General features: G+C 56.3%; 1 protein-coding gene across 1 annotated transcript; it reads right to left on the bottom strand.

Annotated features, from left to right (window-relative positions):
* Window positions 1-2,830: 2,830 nt before the first annotated feature.
* NTRK1 (neurotrophic receptor tyrosine kinase 1) lies at window positions 2,831-21,967 on the bottom strand. The gene is made up of 17 exons (XM_036836292.1): window positions 21,756-21,967; window positions 18,517-18,591; window positions 18,170-18,241; window positions 16,480-16,548; window positions 15,591-15,736; window positions 15,199-15,341; window positions 12,739-12,871; window positions 10,027-10,353; window positions 9,573-9,590; window positions 9,349-9,401; window positions 8,967-9,069; window positions 8,313-8,459; window positions 7,856-7,986; window positions 7,484-7,656; window positions 4,964-5,204; window positions 4,405-4,563; window positions 2,831-3,128 (listed from the first exon to the last, which is right to left on the bottom strand). The coding sequence occupies exons 1-17, from the start codon at window positions 21,965-21,967 to the stop codon at window positions 2,943-2,945; spliced, it is 2,388 nt and encodes a 795-aa protein (XP_036692187.1). The 3' UTR covers window positions 2,831-2,942.
* Window positions 21,968-22,075: the final 108 nt, after the last annotated feature.

Below are 22,075 nucleotides of genomic sequence, written 5' to 3'. Positions count from 1 at the left end.
CTCCTGTCGGGAATCCAGCCCCCAAGGGAGCAGACAGAAAAGAGGCAGAGGCTGGTTAGGAAGGCTGAGGGGGTCAGCCTTGGAAGGCTTGGACCCCTGGGTTCTGTAGAGAGCCCATCCCCCCTGCTGGGGGCCCCTGGGGAGCCACACTGGCTTCTGCATCACTGATTCCTTCTCTCCAGAGCCCTGTGGAGATGCTGGCAGAAGCTTCCTTAGACAGGGGAGTTCTGGGTTCTTTCCTCAATGTTAGGTGTTCCTGCAGTATCCACCACCTCATCTGAGCCTGTGTCTCCCAACCAAGACAGCTATCTCTGAAAGGGATGGGTAGTGGGGGAACTACACCAGGTCTGGGGGACTCAGATGTCTGATCCCCACAGCCTCAGGTGGCTGTCCCTGTCCCAGCTCCCCATGGGGTCCTCGGGGCCCCATTCCATTGATCCCCCTGCAGGCGTTCATCTCAGCTGGTGCTTAGCCCCTGGTGTGTGTGTGGCAGGGGTGGGTGTGGCAGTTAATGGACTTGGCACAGCCAGGAGGTAATTAACAGGGACGGGGCATGTGTCACAGTGGCGTGGTGGGGAGCACCATTAAAGATAATGGGATCCAACAGTTATGAGTCGGGGAGCGGGGAGGTGCCATGTGTGTACATGTTTGCACGTGCACGCCTGGCTGTGTGGGGTAGGCTGGTGTGCCTGTCAATGTGCTCATCTACGTGCCCATCAATGAAGGGAACGGACTGCGGGGGCTCTTAGGCCATGAAGCTGGCAAAGTGGGTGCAAGCTCCTTCCTTACCACCCAGGACAAGGTCCCAGGCCCCGACTGCCTGAAGGAATCAAAGTCACTGGCTTAAGCTCCTGTTCCCAGATCGATGAAAGCTATCCAATTCCCTCTCCCACAGTCTCCCAGCATTTTCCTTTCCCTGTCCTAACCTTGTTCCCAGAACCCCTCACCTTACCTGTCCAGCTTTTCCAGCAATACCTCCAGCTGTGGTTTTAAGAGCCTCTGAGACTCTGGTGCTCTTGACCTTGGTAACGCTCCACATGCCCTGGCGGGTCCCTTCTGCCACCTGACCTCCATCCCCTCTGCTTCAGTGATGCTCAGTGTGGGCCAAACCCCAGGCCCCCTACGCCTCTACCCACAGAGTCTCCAAGGCTGGAAGTGTGTACCACTTCCCTCCTCGGCCCTGAAGACAGGCTCAAGCAGCCTGAGGAGGTGGGGAGGATGGCAGTGTGTGCGAGATAGAAGGCACCCTCCAAGGAGGCCATGCTATTCTCCAGGACACTCTGATTCAGCTGTTTGTGCCACCTGTGTCTGTTTACGTCACTCATCTGTGCCTCTGTCTCTTCATCTGTGTCCATCTGTCTGTGCGTCTCTTTCTCCCTCTCTGTTTGCACCCTCTCGACAGTCTCTCAGCCTGTCTCCATGTCTTTAGGTCCTGTCCCTCTCTCTGTCTGCATTGTCTCTCTCTTTGCACTGTCTCTGGGCTCACCTGTTGGATTTGATCCCCTGACCCTGTCTCTCCTAGCACGTTCCAACCTCCTCTCCTCCTAATCACTTTTGCTCAAGCCCTCCCTTCCCGGGGGTGGCGCAGCACCAGCCCCACTCAGCCCAGGGCATGAGAGGAGGGCCTTTGAACTTGGCCCTCAAGGACCAGACCCCCCCATCAATCAGCCTGCAGCCCTGGGTCAGACCTCCATTAGCACTAACCAGCCTGGACAAGAGGCAGACACCATCGGCCTAGGCCTAGGGGTGATAAGACCCAGATTGAATCACCGGGTGGGGAGAGCTGGGCACCCAGGGACATGAGACAGTCACGCCATTAGCCCTGAGGAGCCATGGGGAGCGTGGGTTATTGCAGGAGCTGGGCAGGTGATTGGAAGTGATGGGGCTGAGGGTGGGAGGAAATTGCTCCTCCCTGGCTCCAGGGTGAGGAAGATGGGGGCAGGGTCCAGGTCCTGGGGTGGGGGACCTCACCCAGCCTCGGAGCTGACAGAAGCCTCGGGCCAGTGGTGGCCTCGGGCCAGTGGTGTTCCAAGGGACAGAGGGGAAGGGAGAGCTTACCTCCTCCCTCGGGCAGAATGGAATGGGGAGATGGCTTGGTCCTTAGGAAACAGCCACCTTGCTCAATTCCTGGCCTCCAGGTATGGATCTCAAAGCACTTAGAGCCAAGAAGAGTGACAGAGGGGAAGGAACAAGCGGTCCTGCTTCCCTCAACCATTCCTTTATCCTACTCCTTCCCTGTCCCTGCCACATGTACACACACACACACACACACGTGGGCATGCACGCGCACGTGTGCTCTCATGCACACATGCGCCCACATACGCAAGCTGTCCCCCCCTTTTCTTTCTCAACCTTTTGTTGCATTGTGTGCTTGCTCTGCTCTGGGCACACCAATACAAGGAACACTCACCCCACCAATGCTTCCATCCTGTCCACCTCCACATCTAACTTCAATCCCTCCTACTGCAGCCTTCCTGAATGAAATACAGAGATAGGCAATTAGGGTCTGAAGGTCCGGGAAGCTCGACCTGAGGCTGCCTCACCGCCAGGCGGACAAGATGACCATGGGACTGGGAGGCAACCCACCACTACAAGGTGGAGGTGACGGCTGCGTGCAGTAGGGGTAGGTGGCTGAGGCTAAGCAGAGAGGGGGAGGATCCCGGAGAGTCATCCCCCTACCTGAGTCCCCATAACCCCCTCCCAGAACGACACCATCCCAAGAATTGGCAAGAGACACAGCCAAGGGATAATAAATATAATTGCTATGGCGGAACCCTGTCTAGAGAAGCAGGGACATCCTCTGCTCCCAGACCCCACCTGTCCCCTCCCGCATGCTGAGGGTGAGTTAGATGCTTTGAGATCACCCTGGGGCTGCTGGGAGCCATGGGGGTCGCTGAGGGCAGGCTGCAGTATTCCGGCTACCCAGCCCCTGGGCCAGCCTCCTAGCCCAGGACATCCAGGTAGACAGGAGGCGCCTGGGCAAGGGCTTGCAGCCGGGTGTGCACATCCTTGATGCTGTGGCGTTGTTGGGGCTCCCGCTGCCAGCAGCCCCGCATGATGGCGTAGACCTCCGGTGGGCAGGCACGCGGCCGCTCCAGCTCACGTCCCTGCGTGATGCACTCGATCGCCTGGGGCCACCAGAGGGAGAGAGAAGAGGGCACACTGGGCTGGGGGCAGGAGAGTGAGGCCAGACCCAGCACTGCCTCTGCCTCACTGAAGCTCCCAAGGCAGGTCATACGATACGTCTGGGCCTCGTGGCTACTAATAATCTGAAAGGATGCAGTGAATCCCAAGATTCCTTTCCACTCTGACACTGAGCAGTGGAAGGATTAAAGCTAAAGAGACCCTGGGAGGGTTGGGCTGGGGTAGAATTGTATCCCAAAGGGCTGGAATCAGACCCTAGGAAGACTTGCCAGGTGGGCCAAGGAAGGGGAGGGGCCAAGGCATTTGCCAAATCCATCAGTTTAGTGTTGAGGGCTGCATGGAAGAAGGGAAGGGTTCTCCATCTCTCAGCTCCAGAGGGCAAAAAGAAAACAGAGCAGGGTTGCAGGTAAAGGCCTTGAAAAGTGGCTGGCTTGCATTTTAAGGTAGAGGGCAACCCCACTTTTTTTCTCTTCTGTAGGTACCACTCTGTGGGGACCTAACTGCTCTTAAAAGAAAACTGCAGCAGGAAAGATCAAAGTTAAACTCCAGGAAGGACTGCAAGAGCAGCTAAGGGATCCAAGGAAGGAGAGATTGTGGCAGGGAGATGCTTGAAGGGCCTGGAGTCTCTTACCCCCTTCTTCCCTCCCTCGCCATTAGAGGACTTGGGTTATGGGCGGCACTAATTCCATTCCTTCTCTCAGTGCTTGAGAAAATTAAAATCTATAACCCTCTCTCCCACGCCACCAGCCTCCAGGGAGCAGACTGCATTAGGAGGAGAAATGGAAACTGACAGCTGCGAGCCAAGGAGGGGGTGGGGGGGGGAGCTGCTCTGGGAGAGGGAACACCTGTGCCCAGCCAGGAGGGCAAGGGGAGGTGTAGGACCGTCCTTCTTACAGTCTAACCTCCAGCCTTCCTGCTGCAGCGTCAGGCCCTCTCGTATTGTGTTCCTCTTTCCATGCCTCTCCCTTTCACCCTGATGATGCCTACTAGGTCTATAAAATGCAGCTAGGGATGGGGGTCTGGGCTCCATTTATAAGTGCTTTGAGGTTCCCCCAGGAGCCAGTTAGAATAGGAGAAGGAAGAATGTGAGAAAAGAACAGGGTTGGGGTGGAGAGAGCAGTGTCAGCGGGATGCTGGATGGGTGCCCGACCTGCCGGCAGTGGGATGAGGGGCAGAAGGGGACAGAATTTCCTGAAAAAGGGACCCGAAGGGGCGGGGAAAGGGTGGCCGGCAGGGAATGACCCACGGAGCGGGGCTGACCTCTGTGTTGGAGAGCTGGTACCAGGGCTGCTTGCCGTAGGTGAAGATCTCCCAGAGCACCACGCCGAAGCTCCACACGTCGCTCTCGGTGGTGAACTTGCGGTAGAGGATGCTCTCCGGCGGCATCCAGCGGATGGGCAGCATGGTGCGGCCTCCCACCTGCCGGCGTGCGGGCGCCGCGTCACCTCCTGCGGGCGCCGCGTCACCTCCTGCGGGCGCCGCGTCACCTCCTGCGGGCGCCCACCGCCGACAGCCTCTCCTGACGCAGACCCGCCCCCAGTCCCGTCATTAAAAATAAATAGAAGTGGCTCTCCGGCCCAGGGCTAAAAGGGAAAAACCGATGGTGCCGTTTCCCTCCGCGATAGTGGAGACAGACCCTCCTCCACTGGGGGCCGAGGGGGTAGGAGGAGGGTTAAAAACCAGAGCCAGAGAGTCTCAGACACCACACCGCCTGAGGAAGAGGAGGGCGTGCCCAGCAAGGGCAGGCACTGGAGGAGGACTCGGCATTAGCGTGTCTGCAGTTTGGATGCTGTGGGAGGGGTCGGGGTGAAAGACTTACGCGGTAATAGTCGGTGCTGTAGATATCCCTGCTCATGCCGAAATCGCCGATCTTGACCACTAGTCCCTGACCCACCAGACAGTTGCGCGTGGCCAGGTCCCGATGCACGAAGTGCAGACCCGCCAGGTACACCATCCCCGCGGCGACCTGGCTAGCCACGGCCAGCAGCTGCCCCAGGCCCAGAGGCCCTGGAGCCACGTCCTCCCCGCCAGCCAACAGCTTGGCATCAGGCCCGTGGGACCTTCGAGAAAGAGTGAGGGAGAAGGATAGGCTGGGAGGAGAGAACCCCCAGGAGCCTGAGAGAAGGGAGCCCAGGGAGCTGGGGGTTGGGGGGTGGGGGAAGGGACTCAGGGAATGGAGGAAGGAAAGAACAGGGGAGGCAGCTGTCTGGAGGGACCGGGATGGGGGGCGGCTGGTGTGCCCCACCTCTAGAGCTTCCACTGGTGCCCACACTTTCCACATTAATGCCTTCCTCTCAGGCAGCCCCCTTGAACTCCAAGCCCACTGGAGCTGCCCACTGGCCCCTACATCTCTTGCCCGGGTACACCTCCAACTCAGCCCTTGCGAAGGTGCTCAGCATCTTCCCCCAGGCCTGCCCCTGCCTCAGTGAAGGGAACATCCCCCACCCAGGCTGTGAGCCTGAAATGTGGTCGCCCTTGATTCCTGTCTCTCTCACCTTTGCCCTCGGTATCCAGCCTTCCTTCCAAAGGTTTCCAGGATGCCCTCCTCCTCCCCACAGCCATCCCTCCAGACCAGTCCCTGATCATTCATCTCCATTCCCCAAATATTCCTTCTTCTGAAGCTGTCTGACTGATGGTTTTGTCAGTACTGCCCTTTCCTACTGGCCAACTTTCTCCTCAACAATTTATTTCTTCACTTATTCCAGGTAACATCTCCAATGTGCCAAGCACCAGAGCTACAGTGGAGGGTAGGATGCAGATAAACAGGTTACAGCAGTGCAGTGTGGGGGGCACCTGATGGGCACTCAGGGTAGGGATGGAAGAAGTCAGGGAAGGCTTCCTGGAAGAAGAGACATCTAAACTGACACTCAAGCCCTTGGGAAGGGAGGTGGGTAAGCCACTTGAAGGGGTCGGGGACAGGGGTGGGTGAAGGGGCTGGGAAGGAGACCCAGTGTACCAGGCAGAGGTAGAGGCCCAGAGGCGAGGAGAAATAGATGGCCCCTCCTAGGGGAAGTCTTCTAGACTCATCTAGGAGCTTTCATGTTTCCCTCCTTTGGTTTACCCGTGCTCTATCCACTATATAAAGCTGCTTTTCCTCCATCCTGGACCCCAGATGGATCCTGGCTTGCAGCCGGTCCCTAGCACAGAGCCCACACCGCATCTGGTGAGTAAGGGGAAGGGCTCCTCTTTGGCCTCCTCTTGACTTGGGTTCCTCTGAGACAATTCACCTCCACATTTAACCTCAGGTCTGCCCTCACCTCCTTCCCGCTCCACATCCTCCACTGGCTTCTCCCGATGCTCAAGATAAGCTCAGACTCTGGGGTCTCTCCCAGCTGAATTTTGCAGCCTGGCTACACGAATGACCTGTCACTCCCAAAGGGATGTCTGGAGACCAAATCACTACCATCAGCTGTACAAGCACACTCATCCAGAACCACAGTCCCACGTTGTCCCTCTTACTGGTAGGGAAACTGAGGCCAGAGAGGAAATCTACTTGGCAAAATAGGCGCAGCTAGTAAGTCGCAGTTGATTCCAAACCCTGGCCCTTTCCCTGCCTCACATGGCCCCAACCTCACAGGGGGTCCACCTCATCGGAGTAGGACGCAACGAAGGGAATATGTGACCATCACGGTCAGGGGTTGAGAGCAGGGCTCTGCCTGGGGTCACATCTCCCTGGACCATTTGTTACCTGTGTGCCCTTGAGCAAGTCACTTAACCTCTCTAAGCCTCATCTGAGAAATGGGTACATTTCTTGAAGTTATTAAAATTATCAGTACAAATTAGTTAACATATCAGAGTTGTTCTGTCCAAAGCCAAAGAAACGAATTTTTGGTAACTTTCTTCAAGTATAAATTGCCATATATGCTAGGAGACTATGAAAAATAAATATACATTTATATTATTATACAGACATATATGTATAAGCACATACAGTCATAATTAGAATGAATTATAAAATATATAGCACAGTGCCTGGAGCGTGGAAAGTGCCTGATAAATGTCTGTTATTGCTGTTATCGTAGTTATCAAAACTGCCACCTCCTACAGGCCTGGCTTCTGTGTGCCACACGCACTTGCACACACACAGTCTCTGCAAAGCCCACCCATCCTGAAGATTCAGCTCGTGACTTCTGCTAATGCAACCTCCCTGACATTGCCGCTCTGTTCTCCGCACGGACTCTCCTCACATTCACACACTTGCCTCACATTTGCCTCGCGGACAGGGCCTTCCTGCTCCTTCTTGGTGTCCCACCCCCCTCAGTTCAGCAGACAAGCAGGGATGTGCTTGTAGGGAAGGGACGATGGGCCAGGGGCCAGCGCCAGGGCCAGGCTCTCATACCGGAGGAAGCGGTTGAGGTCACCATGCCGCATGTACTCAAAGACCATGAGCAGCGGGCGGCCCTCGGTGCAGACGCCAAAGAAGCGCACGATGTGCTGGTGCTGCAGCATGGTGAGCAGCTCGGCCTCCCGCTGGAAGTCCTGCCGGGCGCTCTCAGACACCTCCTTCAGCGCCTGGATGGTAGGGGCAGGGACGGGCCTGGATGGGGGCCCAGCCTTGACCTCCCCACGTCCAAGGTGACCCATCCACCCCCAAGTCGTGAACCATGCCAGACCCCAGCCTCCCACCCACCAGCCTGAGCACCCCACCCTGGAATGATGGTGCTCTGGGAGGGGGGCCCGGGCCAGCAATATCGCATGGCCAAGGTCTTACCTTGACGGCCACTAGCATCTTGTCCTGCTCAGGCAGCAGGTTGTGGCACTCAGCTAGGAAGACCTTCCCAAAGGCGCCCTCACCCAGCTCCCACTTGAGCACGATATCTCGGCGCTTGATGTGATGAACACCTGAGGGAGGCTTGCAGGATCAGACAAGAGCCCCAGTCTTGGGAAGGATGGGACAGGGGCAAGGACAGGACTGTCCAGCAGGGCTGTGCTCTGCACAGGGGGTGCCAGGCAAAGGGGAGGATGGACACTGAAAGTGAGCCTTCACACCTTCACCAAGCCCCATGACATGATGTGGACGTGGGTGGCAGTGGGGTGGGAGGGAAGGCTTGTTCAGGCCTGGGGTGGGCAAAGGCAATGGCACACAGGGGCTTCTCCACATGCACACACACACGTACAAACACACACACACACACAGGCTCGCCCGCACCCTTGACCCAGCCCCTCACAGGCATCACTGAAGTACTGTGGGTTCTCAATGATGTGGCCTTGGAGCCCAGAGCTTTTGCCCTCGCTGGGAGACAAGGAGCTGCCACCCAATGTCATGAAATGCAGGGACATGGCCAGTCCATCCTCTGGAGCCAGCACGGTGGGGCCTGGGGAGGAGACACAGTCAAATGGCGGGGTCACAGCCCAGGCACACACTCTAGCTCCTGTCAGGTTGCAGCGTGCCAGGCGACCCCACCTCATAACTTGCATGGGAGGAACAGAAGAGCTAGGAAGCAAGACAGCAGGCAGGAGGAAGGGGGGGCACTATGGCCATTCTCTATCTGGCTCCTGTCCAACCCCAGGCCCCGTGGGCCACCAGAGAACTCCCCCACTGCCCCCCCCGCAGAGCCCAGACCTCCCAGACCCACTTAGTGTTTGACTACAATCCAGCCACCAATTAGCAGATGCTACCTCTGAAACTACCCCGGCTCCAGCACCGACAAACTCATATTCACAAGCCCCATAGCCAGTCCTCGTATACCCCAAACACACACTCTGTAGAACTCCACGTGTGCACAGGCCCCCACAGAGAGGACAGAGTGGGGAAGAGCCAGCAGGAAACAAAGCCAGACGAACAGACTGACAGACAGCCATTCTGCAGCCTCCCAACTCACGGTTGATCCCAAACTTGTTCCTCCGTCCACATTTGTTGAGCACAAGAAACGTCGTAGAAAGGAAGAGGCAGGCAAAAACAGCCAGGCCCACAGCCATGGAGACCTGAGGGTGTGGGGTGGTCAGATTTGGGGGTTGTCTGCACTCTCAGAGCTCCCCCACAGCAAACTGTTTCTCCATCCCGCATAGATGCCCAGAGCCAGGCCCCCAGACCTGCCTCCTCCTCCCCTGGGGCCTCCAAGTCACGGCTGTAAAGGGGGCTGATTAAGCTCAGGCCAGATTCTACTGATCTCTGTGCTCTGACCAGAAATGACATGCAGATGAGCCTCTAGCCCGGCCTCCTGAATCTAAAGTTCTGGACAAGCTTCCACTTCCCACGCTCACCCCAAAAGGTGTTTCATCCTTCTCCACTGGGTCTCCGGATGTGCTGTTGGTGTCTATGGGGACACAGGGCAGGAAGGATAGGCTTTGGCATACACTGTGTCTCCTCTACCGACTCCCCACCCTGGCCCCAGCTGACCCCTCAAGGATCAGGTTAACTGTACCCCCTGCCCCAGCCGCAGCTCCAGGGACCAGACAGAACCTCCCCTCCAGCCTGGGCTACTCACCCACTGGCGAGAAGGAGACTGCAGCAGGAGGGAGGAGAGAAAGCAATCAGATGGGGAAAAGAGCAGTGCATCCCCTTCCCCCTCTGGGACTCATCCCTTCGTGGGTGGGGGTGGGATGGGGAGGTGGAGCTGCTGGACCTCAAGGGAGAAGATGCACGTGGCCCTTTTCCAGCTGGGCCAGGGATGCCCTGGTGCGTGGCTCTCTCTTCAGCCAGCCCAAGTGAATGGAAGAGCTCAGGGGTTCAGGACTCCTGGGGTTTGGGGGAGGCAGGGGCAAGGAGGACAGCGCAGAGCTGGACACCAGAACCCCAGGCTCCTTTCTGTCCAAGACCAGGCACTCCAACTTCTGAGGTCAGGATCACAGCAGGAAGTGGGCCAGGCATCCCTGGACACCTGGATCTGTACCCAGGTGGAACCCAGGGAGAGGGGGCAGGGTTCTGGGTGGCCCTCACACCGGGGATGGGGTCCTCAGGGTTGAACTCGAAAGGGTTGTCCATGAAGGCGGCCATGACGGAGGCGGCGGCCTGGCCCAAGGGGTTGGTAGCCAGCAGCGTGTAGTTGCCATTGTTGACGTGGGTGGGCTGGTTGAGGCGCAGGCAGCCGTGTCGCACGGTCTCATTGGCTGCCAGCTCCAGGAACTCGGTGAAGATGAAGCTGGTCTCGTTGAGCACAGAGCCATTGAAGAGCCAGCGCAGAGAGGGCGTGGGCTGCCCGTCCACGGAGAAGGGGATGCACCAGTGGTGCTGCTCCACCGCTGGCTGCAGATGCACACTGGCGGGGACTGCGGGCCAGAGAGGGGACAGAGAGAGTCCGGAAGCAGCTGCAGACCTGACAAATCCTAGGTGGGGGTGGGAGTGTACAGCTGGAAATCAGGGGGTAGGCCTAAGAGAAACTGGTCAGCAGGCCCTAAGCCATTCATAAGGAGAGACGTTTTGAAGAAAACTGACAGTAAATCTTAAATAAATCAGGCAGCAGGTATATAAAACTCAAGCTTAAAAAACTTAAGTGGGGCTTCCCTGGTGGCGCAGTGGTTGAGAATCTGCCTGCCAAGGCAGGGGACACGGGTTCGTGCCCTGGTCCGGGAAGATCCCACATGCCGCGGAGCAACTAAGCCCATGCGCCACAACTACTGAGCCTGCGCTCTAGAGCCCACGAGCCACAACTACTGAAGCCCATGTGTGCCTAGAGCCCAAGCTCCGTGTGCCTAGAGCCCATGCTCTGCAACAAGAGAAGCCACCGCAATGAGAAGCCCGCGCACTGCAACGAAGAGTAGCCCCTGCTCACCGCAACTAGAGAAAGCCCGCGTGAAGCAAGAAAGACCCAATGCAGCCAAAAAATAAATAATTCCTTGAAAAAAAAAAAAAAAACACTTAAGTGGTGGGTTTAAAGAAAATAAGTAACAGTCCTAGAGAAGTAGGGTACCAGCTTATGGAAATTAGACATGGAGTCTTTTGGATGAGGGATGTAGAAAAATTAAGTGTAATCAAGCCTAAGAAGATCAGGAAGGGGGGCTAAACATCAAACAAATATATATATATATATATATATATATATATATATATATATATACACACTGTTTAAAAACTTTTTGAAAAAAGATATGGGTTTGAAATAGACCCAACCTGAAAGAAGCAAAAGCCCCTCAATAATAGAAAAATAATAATAATAAATAAATAAATATATATATATATATAAAAACACATACGCACACACGATACTGGAATTCCAGCCAGCACTCAGGCAATGGAATACTACTCAGCAGTGAACTGAATGAACTAATAGTTACTCCCATTAACGTGGACGAATCTTACAAAAATAATGTTGAGGGACTTCCCTGGTGGTCCAGTGGTAAAGAATCTGCCTTACAATGCAGGGGTCGCAGGTTCAATCCCTGCTCAGGGAGCTAAGATCTCACATGCCGCGGGGCAACTAAGCCCACGCGCCACAACTACTGAGCTCGCGTACCTCAACAAGAGAGCCCGCGTGCCACAAACTACAGAGTCCAAGCGCTCTGGAGCCTGCGTGCCACAACTAGAGAGAGAAAACCCGCACGCGTCAACGAAAGATCCCTCATGCCTCTACAAAGATCCCGTTAAGATCCCGTAACTAAGACCCGACGCAGCCAAAAATAAATAAAATAAATAATAAATAAATCTTAAAAAAAAATAATGTTGAGCAGAAGAAACTAGACACAAAATAATACGAGGTATGATTCCATTTATATAATGTACAAGAACAGACAAAACTCAACCATATTGATAGGGAAGCATACATGTGTAAAATTATTTTTAAAAGCAAGGAAATGATTATCACAAAAGTCAGGATGGGGTGGAGGAGAAGGACGGGGTTCTGAATGGGGAGAGGAAGAGAGTGTCTTCTGAACTGCTGGTAAGAATAATTACTGTTTAAGGTGTATATGTTTTATGTACATATCTATGTATGTTGTTTCACAAGAAGAGAAATTTATATAACATAGAAGATTTTAAATAATTTGTGGCAGACCTAGGAAAATTAGGCAGTAAGCCTAAAGAGGAACTTAGATGGGGAATTTCTTCTTTTAAAACTAGGATGTAGGGACTTCCCTGGTGGCCCAGTGGTTAAGAATCCGCCTTCCAATGCACAGGTTGCGGGTTCGATCCCTGGTGGGGGAACTAAGATCCCCGCATGCCAAGGGGCAACTAAGCCCGGGCCACAACTAGAGAGAAGCCAGCGCACTGCAATGAAGAGCCCGCCCACCGCAATGAAAGACCCCGCGTGCCGCAACTAAGGCCCAACGCAGCCATAAATTAATTAATTAATTAATTAATTAATTAATTAATTAAAAATAAAAAAAATAAAACTAGGATGTAGGGCAAAAGTTCTAAGGAGGAACGGACATGAAGAAATACAGCAGAGCAGTGAGAACGGGCAGGCAGCTGGTGTTGAGGGCTTCAGGTAGCAAGACTTGGGCAGGGGCCAAAAAGAAATCCATCCCGTCCCTCTGGCCTTGACGAGCCCCCAGGACTTCCCTCAAAGGATCAGGTTTTCATGGGAATCTGGAAACAGCTGGGAGGGAGCAGCTGTGGACACACACATCCCACCCCTTTCCTGCAGCCCCCCACGCTCACATCCTCTTTTCAGGGAAGAAGGGATGGGAGTGGGCGCAGGGGCAGTCATTGGGACTCACAGGAGACGTTGACCTGGACGGAGATTTCAGCCCGGCCCACGTCATTCTCCGCCCAGCACGTCACGTTCTTCCTATTGAGGTCACTGGTGACATTGGCCAGGGTCAGTCCCAAGGACGGCAGACTCCCAGATTGCTGGGTCATAGAAGAAAGGGGAAAATCAAGAAAAGCTTCAGCTGGCTTGGGATTGGAGGCAGGGCGGCTGGAGCTGATGTCTTTGGGGAGCCCCTCTGGCCCAGATGGAAAAGGGAAGAAGGCTGGGAGGGAGGGGAAGGAAAAAGGTGTGGGAGAGAATATAGCAGAGAATGGCCCTCCTTTAGAGCTTGTTTGCAGATTCTCCTGGATCATTTGTTTAATAATCTGAAAAATCTAGAACACAACAAATAACCTCAAAATAGGCACAAAGTACCCCAAGCCATAAAACCACCATCTAAACAGCTAAATAGATGTCACAAATCCCAAGTACTAAATATGCACAACTAATTGGAAAACCAGCCAGGACCTCACCACCTACTCATTCTTGTTTTACACATAGTTCTAAGAAACTTAGTCTCAGCCCAAGGAAGATCAGAAACAAAGAGATGGTGCTGGTAACAGGGCAGCAGTTAGAAGCAACGGTAGAATCATGATGACTACCTTTGGCAGATGGAAAAAGAGAGTGAAGTTAGAGAGAAGCTAAGTGACTTGGTTCTGAATCATCATCAAAAGACTGAATCAGATTCAGATTCTCTTCCTAAGACACCATGGACGTTATATGGCCTTAAGACAATTCTTAATCTTGTTGAACCAAGATTTTCTTATTCTGTAAGCTGAAGAGGTAAACAAAATGATCTTTTGACATCTTAGAAAGCTATTTTCATAAAATGATGAAAATAGATGAAGTAGTGGACAAATCTGATTTATCTGGAAATTTTGTAAATGTGGAATCCCTTGAATAAATACCACGAAAGGTGAAGTTTCTCTGGGCTTCCATTGGAATATGTGAGTTCAAAGATTCCAGAAGAGCTCTGCAGCCTCTTATGCAAGGCCTGGGTTCCAGCCACCCCAAGGGGAAGCCCTGCCCTAAGCTTCTCTCGGCTGTCCCATCTCCTGCAAGTCACCCTGGGGTATGGCATCCCATGAACTCTTCCCTCTGAGCTGCTCTGCCACCCTTCACACTCTTGAGGGGGACCAGCCTCCCCTCCCCTCCCCTCCATTTAGCCCAGTTAGGGTATGGCTTTTCTATAGGAAGTCTCCAGAAAACAGAAGTGGTAGCAAACATGTAAAGCTCCCAAAGAGAAAAGCAAAAACCTGCAACTTCCCAAAACAGATAACTTATCAAAAGTCTCTCCACAGATGGTCATGCCCAGCCTCTTGTTTCTGCCTTGTCCCCTTTTCCATTACTCACTCTCAGTGGCTTTGATCTCTGGGAGAGGAGGAACCACTCAGTGGCTTGTGGTCCCTCCACCATGTCTGGACCCCCTGCTCAGGGGTCCAGTGGTTCCTCCTTCAATATTGTTCCAGGGGCCACCAGCAATTCTGGGGTTGACTCCCCTCCCAAAGCGAGGGCCTCCAAACTGAACACCACACGCCTGCTTTCACTGAGCCAGCTCCTTCCAGGGACTGGACCCTCTGTGTCCACCCGTGAGGGGCCAGCTTTCTGGGTGGGCACAGCCCAACGTCGGCCCCTGCTGACCTTGTCCGTGAGGCCTCCTGAGTCAACTACAGCTACTCTCAGCTGCCCGTCGCCAGCCTGAGGACAAAGGGCAAGACCTGGGAAGATGCCCAAAGACCGATCTGGATAAGAGAGATAGAGGCCACAGAGTGCCCAGAGGCAGGCAGGACATCAGAAGGCCATCATGTCTACCTCCTCAGCTGACAGATAAGAAAACCAAAGTGCAGGCAGATTGAGGGATTTTTCCAAAAGTCACTCCAAGAATTAATTAGTGAGAGAGCTGGAACCAGACCTGTGCCTCCTTTATTAATACGCTCATCACACACTCAAGAGGATGTTGCTTCCAGAGTCTCCAGAAAATGACCGAAAGGCCCCCAAGAACTGGCCTGGGTGCAGGACCACAAATATTGCGCCCCGTCCCTGGTTCTCAGTTTCCTTATCTAGAAATGAGGTGGATGGGAGAGTTGGTCTGTTGGGTTCCCCTGTTCAGCTCCAATATGTGAGGGCTCTGTGACCCTCTCTCTTGTGGCCAGCACCTTGATCCCAGAGTGGGGACCTAAGTTGTGGCGGATCGGTGGAGCCTGGGGTCCTTGCTGGGCCAGGGCCTGGCCTGAGGGCATGTGCATGCCTGCGGCTGCCCAGCAGCACAAGGCCTAGTCCCAGGGGTCTAAGCCATCTCGGTCCGTCCCTCACCCTTTATGTGCTTCTTATTTGTTGTCTCTCTTTCCCTGTCTTTGTCTCCTGTGCTCTGTGCAGGCCTCGAATCAGGAGGGGGGCATGGGGGCACGGGCAGTGGAGGGCTTCTCACCATCACCGTGGCTGACTCCTCCAGCTCCGTGAGGATCCAGCCGGCCTGCTCCAGGCCCTGCCCCTCCACCTGGCACTGCAGCAACACGTCGTCCCCCACGTCCACGGAGGCATTGGGCATCTGGACCTTCAGCGTGGGCACACCTGGTGGCCCAGGATGCCCAAGGGGCGTTAGAGCTGGGAGTGGCCTCCAAGCCCCGACCAAGGGCGGTGCTCCTTCTCCCACCCTCCTCAGAGCCCCTGCTCCTGCCCCCCAACCTCCAGTTTCCCCCAGCTCTTGCCAATGTCCATTTCCCAGCCCCTCTTCAGGGCTCACCCCCTGAGCCCTGCCCAATGCCCTCTCCCCAAGCATGGTGCTCTTTCCCAGCCCCTCACACCACCTCCAGCACGTACCACAGCTGGTGTTGGACATGAGGGCAAGGGGCCCCTGCCCGGGACACTGCAGCTTCTGTTCCCGCACTCCGCCCAGCCCCTCCTCCTCCCAGCGCTGCAGCCAGAGCAGGGCACAGGTACAGTGCAGGGGGTTCCCCGACAGGACTCTGGTGGGTGTGGGGGACACCAAGAGAGTCAGGGGAAGGGCAGATGTGAAGGAAGTACTACAGCAAGAGGGAGTGCAGTTAGACAGCAGGGTGGACTGTCTAGAGGTGAAGGAGTGGGGAGACGGGAGAAGTTCCTCTCATGGACCCCCCTCACAAGACACTGCTGAAAGAAATAGAATGCCGAAAGTCAAAGACAACCAGCTGTGGGCTACATGGAATTCCCTCACCTGGGCTCCCCAGGGTGACAAGCCAGGTGAGGGCTCCAAGTAGGGTGACAAGGAGAGAAGGGCACAGCCTTCCGGGGTGACCCAGAGGCCTGAGGCGCCCACCAAACATACATGGACCACTGCCGTCCCACCCATCCCATGAGCACTGTGGGCGGATGTGCCCATGTGCACAGGCCCCGAGAACCACGCCAGCACCCTGCCTCCCAAGCACACACGCAATCAGTTGTCCAGGCCAGCTCTCCACCCCCCACCCCAAGTGTGCCCAGGGCAATCACCACCTCAATGGCTGGGCCTGCAGCTTCTGCTTCGATGGGGGGTTCACAAGCATGCATATGGACAGCCAAACACGCAGTCCCCAGAGAGAACACCCCACCCCCCCAAAGTTCCACGCAGACACAGCGACACATACCTTCACACAGAGGTTCAAGTGCCCGAGGGCACACACACACACACACACACACACACACACACACACACACACTTGCTGCTCTTGCCCCTGGAAGTCCCCACACTCACAGTTCCTGTAGGGAGAGGCCCTGGACGGTTTTCCAGGAGAGAGACTCCAGAGCATTGAAGGACAGATCCCTGCGGGAGTTGAGACAGAGCAGACAGACCCTGTGAGCGAGCGACCTTGCTCTGACCCAGTGTGAGGGAGGGGAGGAGCCAGGAGGGAGCTGACATCTGGCTCCCCCGACCCCAGCCCTGGCAACTAGAACTAGCCCGGCGAGTCACTGGAGAGGGGGGACTGGTTAGGCTCTCTGAGTCCCGCTCTTCTCCCTGGGACAACAAGGGTTAACCCCACTTAACCCCCTCCCCAGACCCCAGGGAGGCGGGGTGGTCCGAGGGAACAGCCGCTCCCCCTCCCCAAGCCTTGGCCCCAGCTGGCAAAGTGCTGAGGCCCCAGCTGGGGGCAGGGGCTCCATCTGTGCTGCCTGCCCACAGAGCCCAGGACCGGGCCAGAGGAGGAGGGGGAGCACGGGGCCTCCACACTCCCTTGCCCCCTGCTGGATGCCGTGCGAGGATCTCAGAGTCCTTCCTCGGCTTCCCTCCCCACTCCTCCTTCCTTCCCCTCCTCAGGGACTAAGGAAAGTTGGCTGCAAGGGACGCCAGGCCCCCAGCCCCCTAGCTGTAGAGATGGAGAAGGGGAGTTGGGTGAGGGCCAGCTCCAGTACTCTGCGCCCTGCACCAGGCTGCCACTCCTGGGACGCTCTGCCTCTGAGGGGCCTGCCCTGACCCTTCCCCTTGCCTAGCTGTCTTTCAGCTTGTGGAGGCTGAGATGGAGAGTAGCCGCCACATGGGGATCACAAAGGCTACCCGCTTTAGCGCCAGACAGAGCTGAGTGTGCCTCTGTCCTGCCACTTACAGCTGCGTGACCTCAGCCCAGACACTGAACACGTCTGATTCTCAGAATTCTCATCTCTAACATGGAGATGACACTACCTTTCTCACCAGGTTGATTGCGAAGATTCGCTGACCTAAGTATCGTGAGGTGTCACTGAGTACGCATTTTTAACTGAAGCCCTAGTACACAGTCAGTGAGGTAACATCACCTCATTTTGTCTGTCGTTGTTGCTAAATCACGGACACACAAAGAGTTTAGAGTACCCAGCACAACTCTGAATGACAGGCTCCCACCACACTTCCCATCTCTCCACCTGCCGGTGGTGAGAAGGAGGAGCTGAACTCCTACCCTCAGAGGGCCTGCCAGGGACTCCAAGGGTCTCTCCTGTCCACCCCTGCCCCTCCCCCTCCTCTACAGAAGGGGTGGCTGTGACTCCCAGGGGAGTACCCCGAGTGGCAGATCTGGTCCCCCAGCTCCCAGGCTATCCCAGGGGCCAGGGAGCAGGTGGGAGATAAGAGTCCCGGCCAGAACCCGGAGCCCTGCTCCCCGTCCTTGCTCCCTTTGGACTGGTGTGTATCTGAGCCCTGGGAAGAAAACTGAGGCAGGCACCTATGAGAAGTGCCCCTGTAGCATGAAGCATGGAAGTGAGGCAGCAAGAAGGACCTTCCAGCTGGCAGGGGTGGGAGCTGAGGGCACCGCCATCCCTGAAGTGGATGGGAAGAAGGCCCCAGGAGAATGGGTGGAACGACTTCCCTGACCAGGCTGGGGCCTTCCTCAGAACAGTTCCCTGGGGAGGGCCAAGCCCATTAGCCGCCCAGGCCTAGGTGTCTTCTCACCCCCCTCTGCCCAACCCTGGCCACTCACAGGCGACGGAGACGAGGAGTGAAATGGAAGGCATCTGGCGCCACGAAACGGAGACCACTCTTCACGATGGTGCTGGGGAGGGTGCAGCAGGATCAGCACCGAGGCTCGTAGCTCCCCTGGGTCACACTCTCTGCCCATGCCAGCCCTCCAGTCCCCAGTGCCGAGCCCTGGACCCCTCCCCGCCCTCCTCAAAGCTTTCTCAGCCACCCTGGACCCCTGAGACCACTGGGCTCACTGATCGGCCAGCCCCTCCGTCCTCAGCCTCTCAGGTCCTCCCACGCCCCTCCCGGGCCCCTTGAGCCCTCCCTGACCCTCTGGTCCCCCAGGCCCTGTGTGGAGCCCCTCACAGGTTTCTCAGCTCCCCCAGGCCCCTCAGGTCACTGAGCTTCAGCTGCCACAGATGCTGCTGGTTCTCGATGTAGCTGTGGGGAGAGGGGTTGGGAGTCACAGGGGCGCAGGCCCACACTCGAGTTCCCACACCCACCCACCTCCCTCCCTCCCAATCACACGCGCGTGTGCACACATGCATCCAGTCACACAAAAACCTGTTTACACGCGTACACATGCACAGGCATGCCCACACACATGCATTCTCATAGGCACGGAGACCCACCACCTCACACAGCCACATCGTCCCATGCATGCATCCTCACACCATCACACATGCACACTCTCACACACTCAAGCATGCACACACACAGATGTGTAAACATATGCACAGAGACACATCTCCTCACACACGCCCACACATGCATGCGTGAACCCACAGGTGTGCCCGTGTGCATGCTCACGCTATCCCACGGGGAAAAACATAGCTGCATAACTCTCATGCGCACACACACACGCACACACACGTGAGAATGTGTGGGCATACTCACATTCATAAACACACACAAGTCCATTTGCAGCTTGGCGTTCTGCTTTTAAACACAGAGCCCCTCCTGCCCACGCTCAGCAATAGGGGGTCACGCTGAAACGCTTGCTTCCACAAAGGGCCTACGCTCATCCCTGCCACTGCCCCACCCAGAACAAAGGAAGCCCTGTGGCCATGTAAATATGCGCTCCCAAACACACCACTCAGGGGCCACTGTCTGGGCTCACCCATACTGCTGTGCACACGCACACGCACAGACACACACACACACCCCACCCTCTCCCCCTCAAAGCTGGTCCCTCCCCACACTCAAGAAGCAACTCCTCCATCGCCCCCCCCATCTTTCAGCAAAGCGAGTGACAGGCATAGAGGCTGTCAGTCAGGGACCCCTTGAGCCCCTCCCTGCCCCAGGAGGGTCCCAGGGAGGAGGAGAGGGGCAATGAGAGGAGGGAGTCAGAGTTGGGGATGGTGGAGAGGCACCAAGTGGCTGTGTTTCACAGTGAGAGGGCAATGGGAAGGCTGAGGGTGGGGAGCAGGGTGCAGAAAAACAAAGAGATAGCGAAACAGGGACACCTAGGAGGAAGAACTGACAGGAGGAGACTGGCAGAGACACAGAGACAGAGACAGACAAGGAGAGAGACAGATAAGAAAAGGGAGACAGAGGGACAGGTAGATAAGCACAGAGATCCAGAGAAAGCAAGATGGGGAGAAGAGAAAGAAAGAAGTAAAAGCAGGCATGCAGGGCTGTGGGATTTCTGACGTCCCAGGCCCTGTCCAGCTTCTGGATCTGGCACGCCAGGGAGTTCCTGAGAAGTCAGCTGCCCTGCAGCGGCACGTCAGGCCCGCCCCCAACACACACAGGGGCCCCTGACTCACTGCCTGTTCTCAGAAATCTCCCCCTCTACCCTGTACTTTCCTCAATTGTGGGAACCAGGACCAGCCTGAATGACCCCTCCCCGCCAGCCCTTCCCAGACTTGGCCCCTGCAGGACAGCCAGGCATCAGGTCCTCAGTCCCCTGAGGTCTAGGGAGTAAAACTCCAGTGACTCTGAGAGAGAGTAGGTCCCTGTCCTGCCAACCCCCCCACCAGCCCCTGCCCAAAGGACCTAGAGCTATAGGGACCCCGGGAGGGGGTGAGAAGTAGTGTGGCTGGGGGTGTGCAAACTGTCAGGCAGCGTGCTCAAAGCTGCCTCATTCGTTTGGATTCATAATCAATCTGTCTATTCGAGTCCATTATCTCCTCGTTAGCTCTGCGGGTGAGGGAGGAGGAGGGGACCTTGCAGGCGGAGGCAGGGGTTAGACTGCCGCCCCACCCAGAGTGACAGCTCAGCTCACCACCCTGCATGCCTCCCACCCCCCCAGCCCCAACCTGTCCACACTTCCCACCACCCCCTCCCCCAGCTGGATCTACTAGGGGCTCGGAAGGGAATCAGGAAAAGAGAGCGCTGATGGGGAACATTCAGGAGCCTGGGCCCTGCTTTGAAGGCCCAGAGTGATGAATGGACGGGATTGAGGGTGGCAGTCTGGACCTCAGGCCCCCTCCCATCATGCAGAAACCTAGGTCCAGACCAAGACAAGGCCATCTTGCCTCCTCATCTCCCTAGGGCCATTAGGGAGAGAGATCAAGTACCTTCCTGTTAATTACCACAAGATACCCACGTAACTCAGTGCCAATTATTGCAGGCTGCTCAAGTCACTTCCAGACATCGATGGCCCCTGCCTCAGATACCTTCCAGCCTGTCATACATGAGGTCAGGGCTCCTTGCCCATTCGCTAACCCCAGGCCACGGGAGGAGAATATTCTAGCAGTTCCTTTCTTCTTCTAGAAGTCTTGCTGGCCATGCCAGCCACATAGAATACTCAAGTATTTTCCAGCCACCACCATGCGATGCTTGAGTACCTCTAGGCCAGTAAGTACAGAATACTCCCTTAGGTTTCACCCGCTGCTAAAAAGTACTTGAGTATTTTGTAACCAGTTACTGCAGGATGTCAGAATACTGCAAATGCTGGAGATTCCTCTTCGTTTCCGGTCCCGAAGGGAGGAGAGTCTCTCAGCAAGGCCCCTGACTCCCTGCCCAAAGTAGGGAGACAAGGGTGGTGAGGGAGATGGGGTGGGGAGAGGGAAGCCAGGTGGGGCTCTCATTTCCCACATCCAAATCAAGAGGCGGTGTGGACAAGAGATGGTGGAAGTGGGAAGAAGAGAGCTCAACTACCAAGCTATGGCTCCTCAGCGCCTCCCACCTATTCCAGTTCAATTCCCAATTCCAGAGAGAATTGGTGTTGCCTGGTCATGACAAGGAAGGGGGAGGGGGCTGATTTCTCCCTGGAAAAGGGAGATGGTGAGGATGCCAAACTGGGGGGGGGGGTTGTCTCTGCAGATAACCGCCCCCTGCATAGGGCAGAGGGTGGACTCCTGGCTGAGCTCCAGAAAGCGGTTTCTAGAAGGCTGGGCTCTCTCAGATCTGGTCCACAGAGAGCTCCCTTTCCTCTCCTCGAAGCTAGCACCGCAGCTGCCCTGAGCCCAACTTCCAGGCAGTAACTGCGGAGGCTGCCAGGGCAGCGGAGGAAAGCCGAGGCACAGCCGCGGGCTGCACGGTATCAGCCTCCCGCCGCGCCCGCCCCTCCTGATACAGCAAGCAAGCGGCGAGCCCGTGCCCACGGGGCACTGCTATGCCCGCCTTTCCCCGCGCCCCCTCGCCCGCCAGACACTCACAGCTCCGTCAGGTTCTCGGCGCCTGGCAGGTGGCGGAGGCTATCCAGGGCCCCAGGCCGGGTGCAGCGCAGCCCCGAAGGGCCGTGGGGGCAGCAGACATCGGGGCAGGGTGCAGCGCCCGCAGATGCCAGCATCAGCCAGGCCAGCAGGCTGCCCGGCCCCGTAGCCCGGCGGTGCCCGCCGAGTTGCCCGCGCCGTCCGCCTCGCAGCATCGCGGCGGCGCCCGCCTCGCCCCGGCCGGGCAGCCGTCTGTGTGCTTCCAGCAGCGGCTGCCTGGCCTCCCGCGACATGTGCGCTGGGCAGTGTTAAAGACCCAGCCG

Source organism: Balaenoptera musculus, chromosome 1 (genome assembly GCF_009873245.2).
Source record: "Balaenoptera musculus isolate JJ_BM4_2016_0621 chromosome 1, mBalMus1.pri.v3, whole genome shotgun sequence".
In the NCBI taxonomy this organism is placed as follows: Eukaryota; Metazoa; Chordata; class Mammalia; order Artiodactyla; family Balaenopteridae; genus Balaenoptera; species Balaenoptera musculus.
The sequence above is the reverse complement of the archived record's forward strand: the minus strand, read 5'-3'. Positions and strand labels throughout refer to the sequence as shown.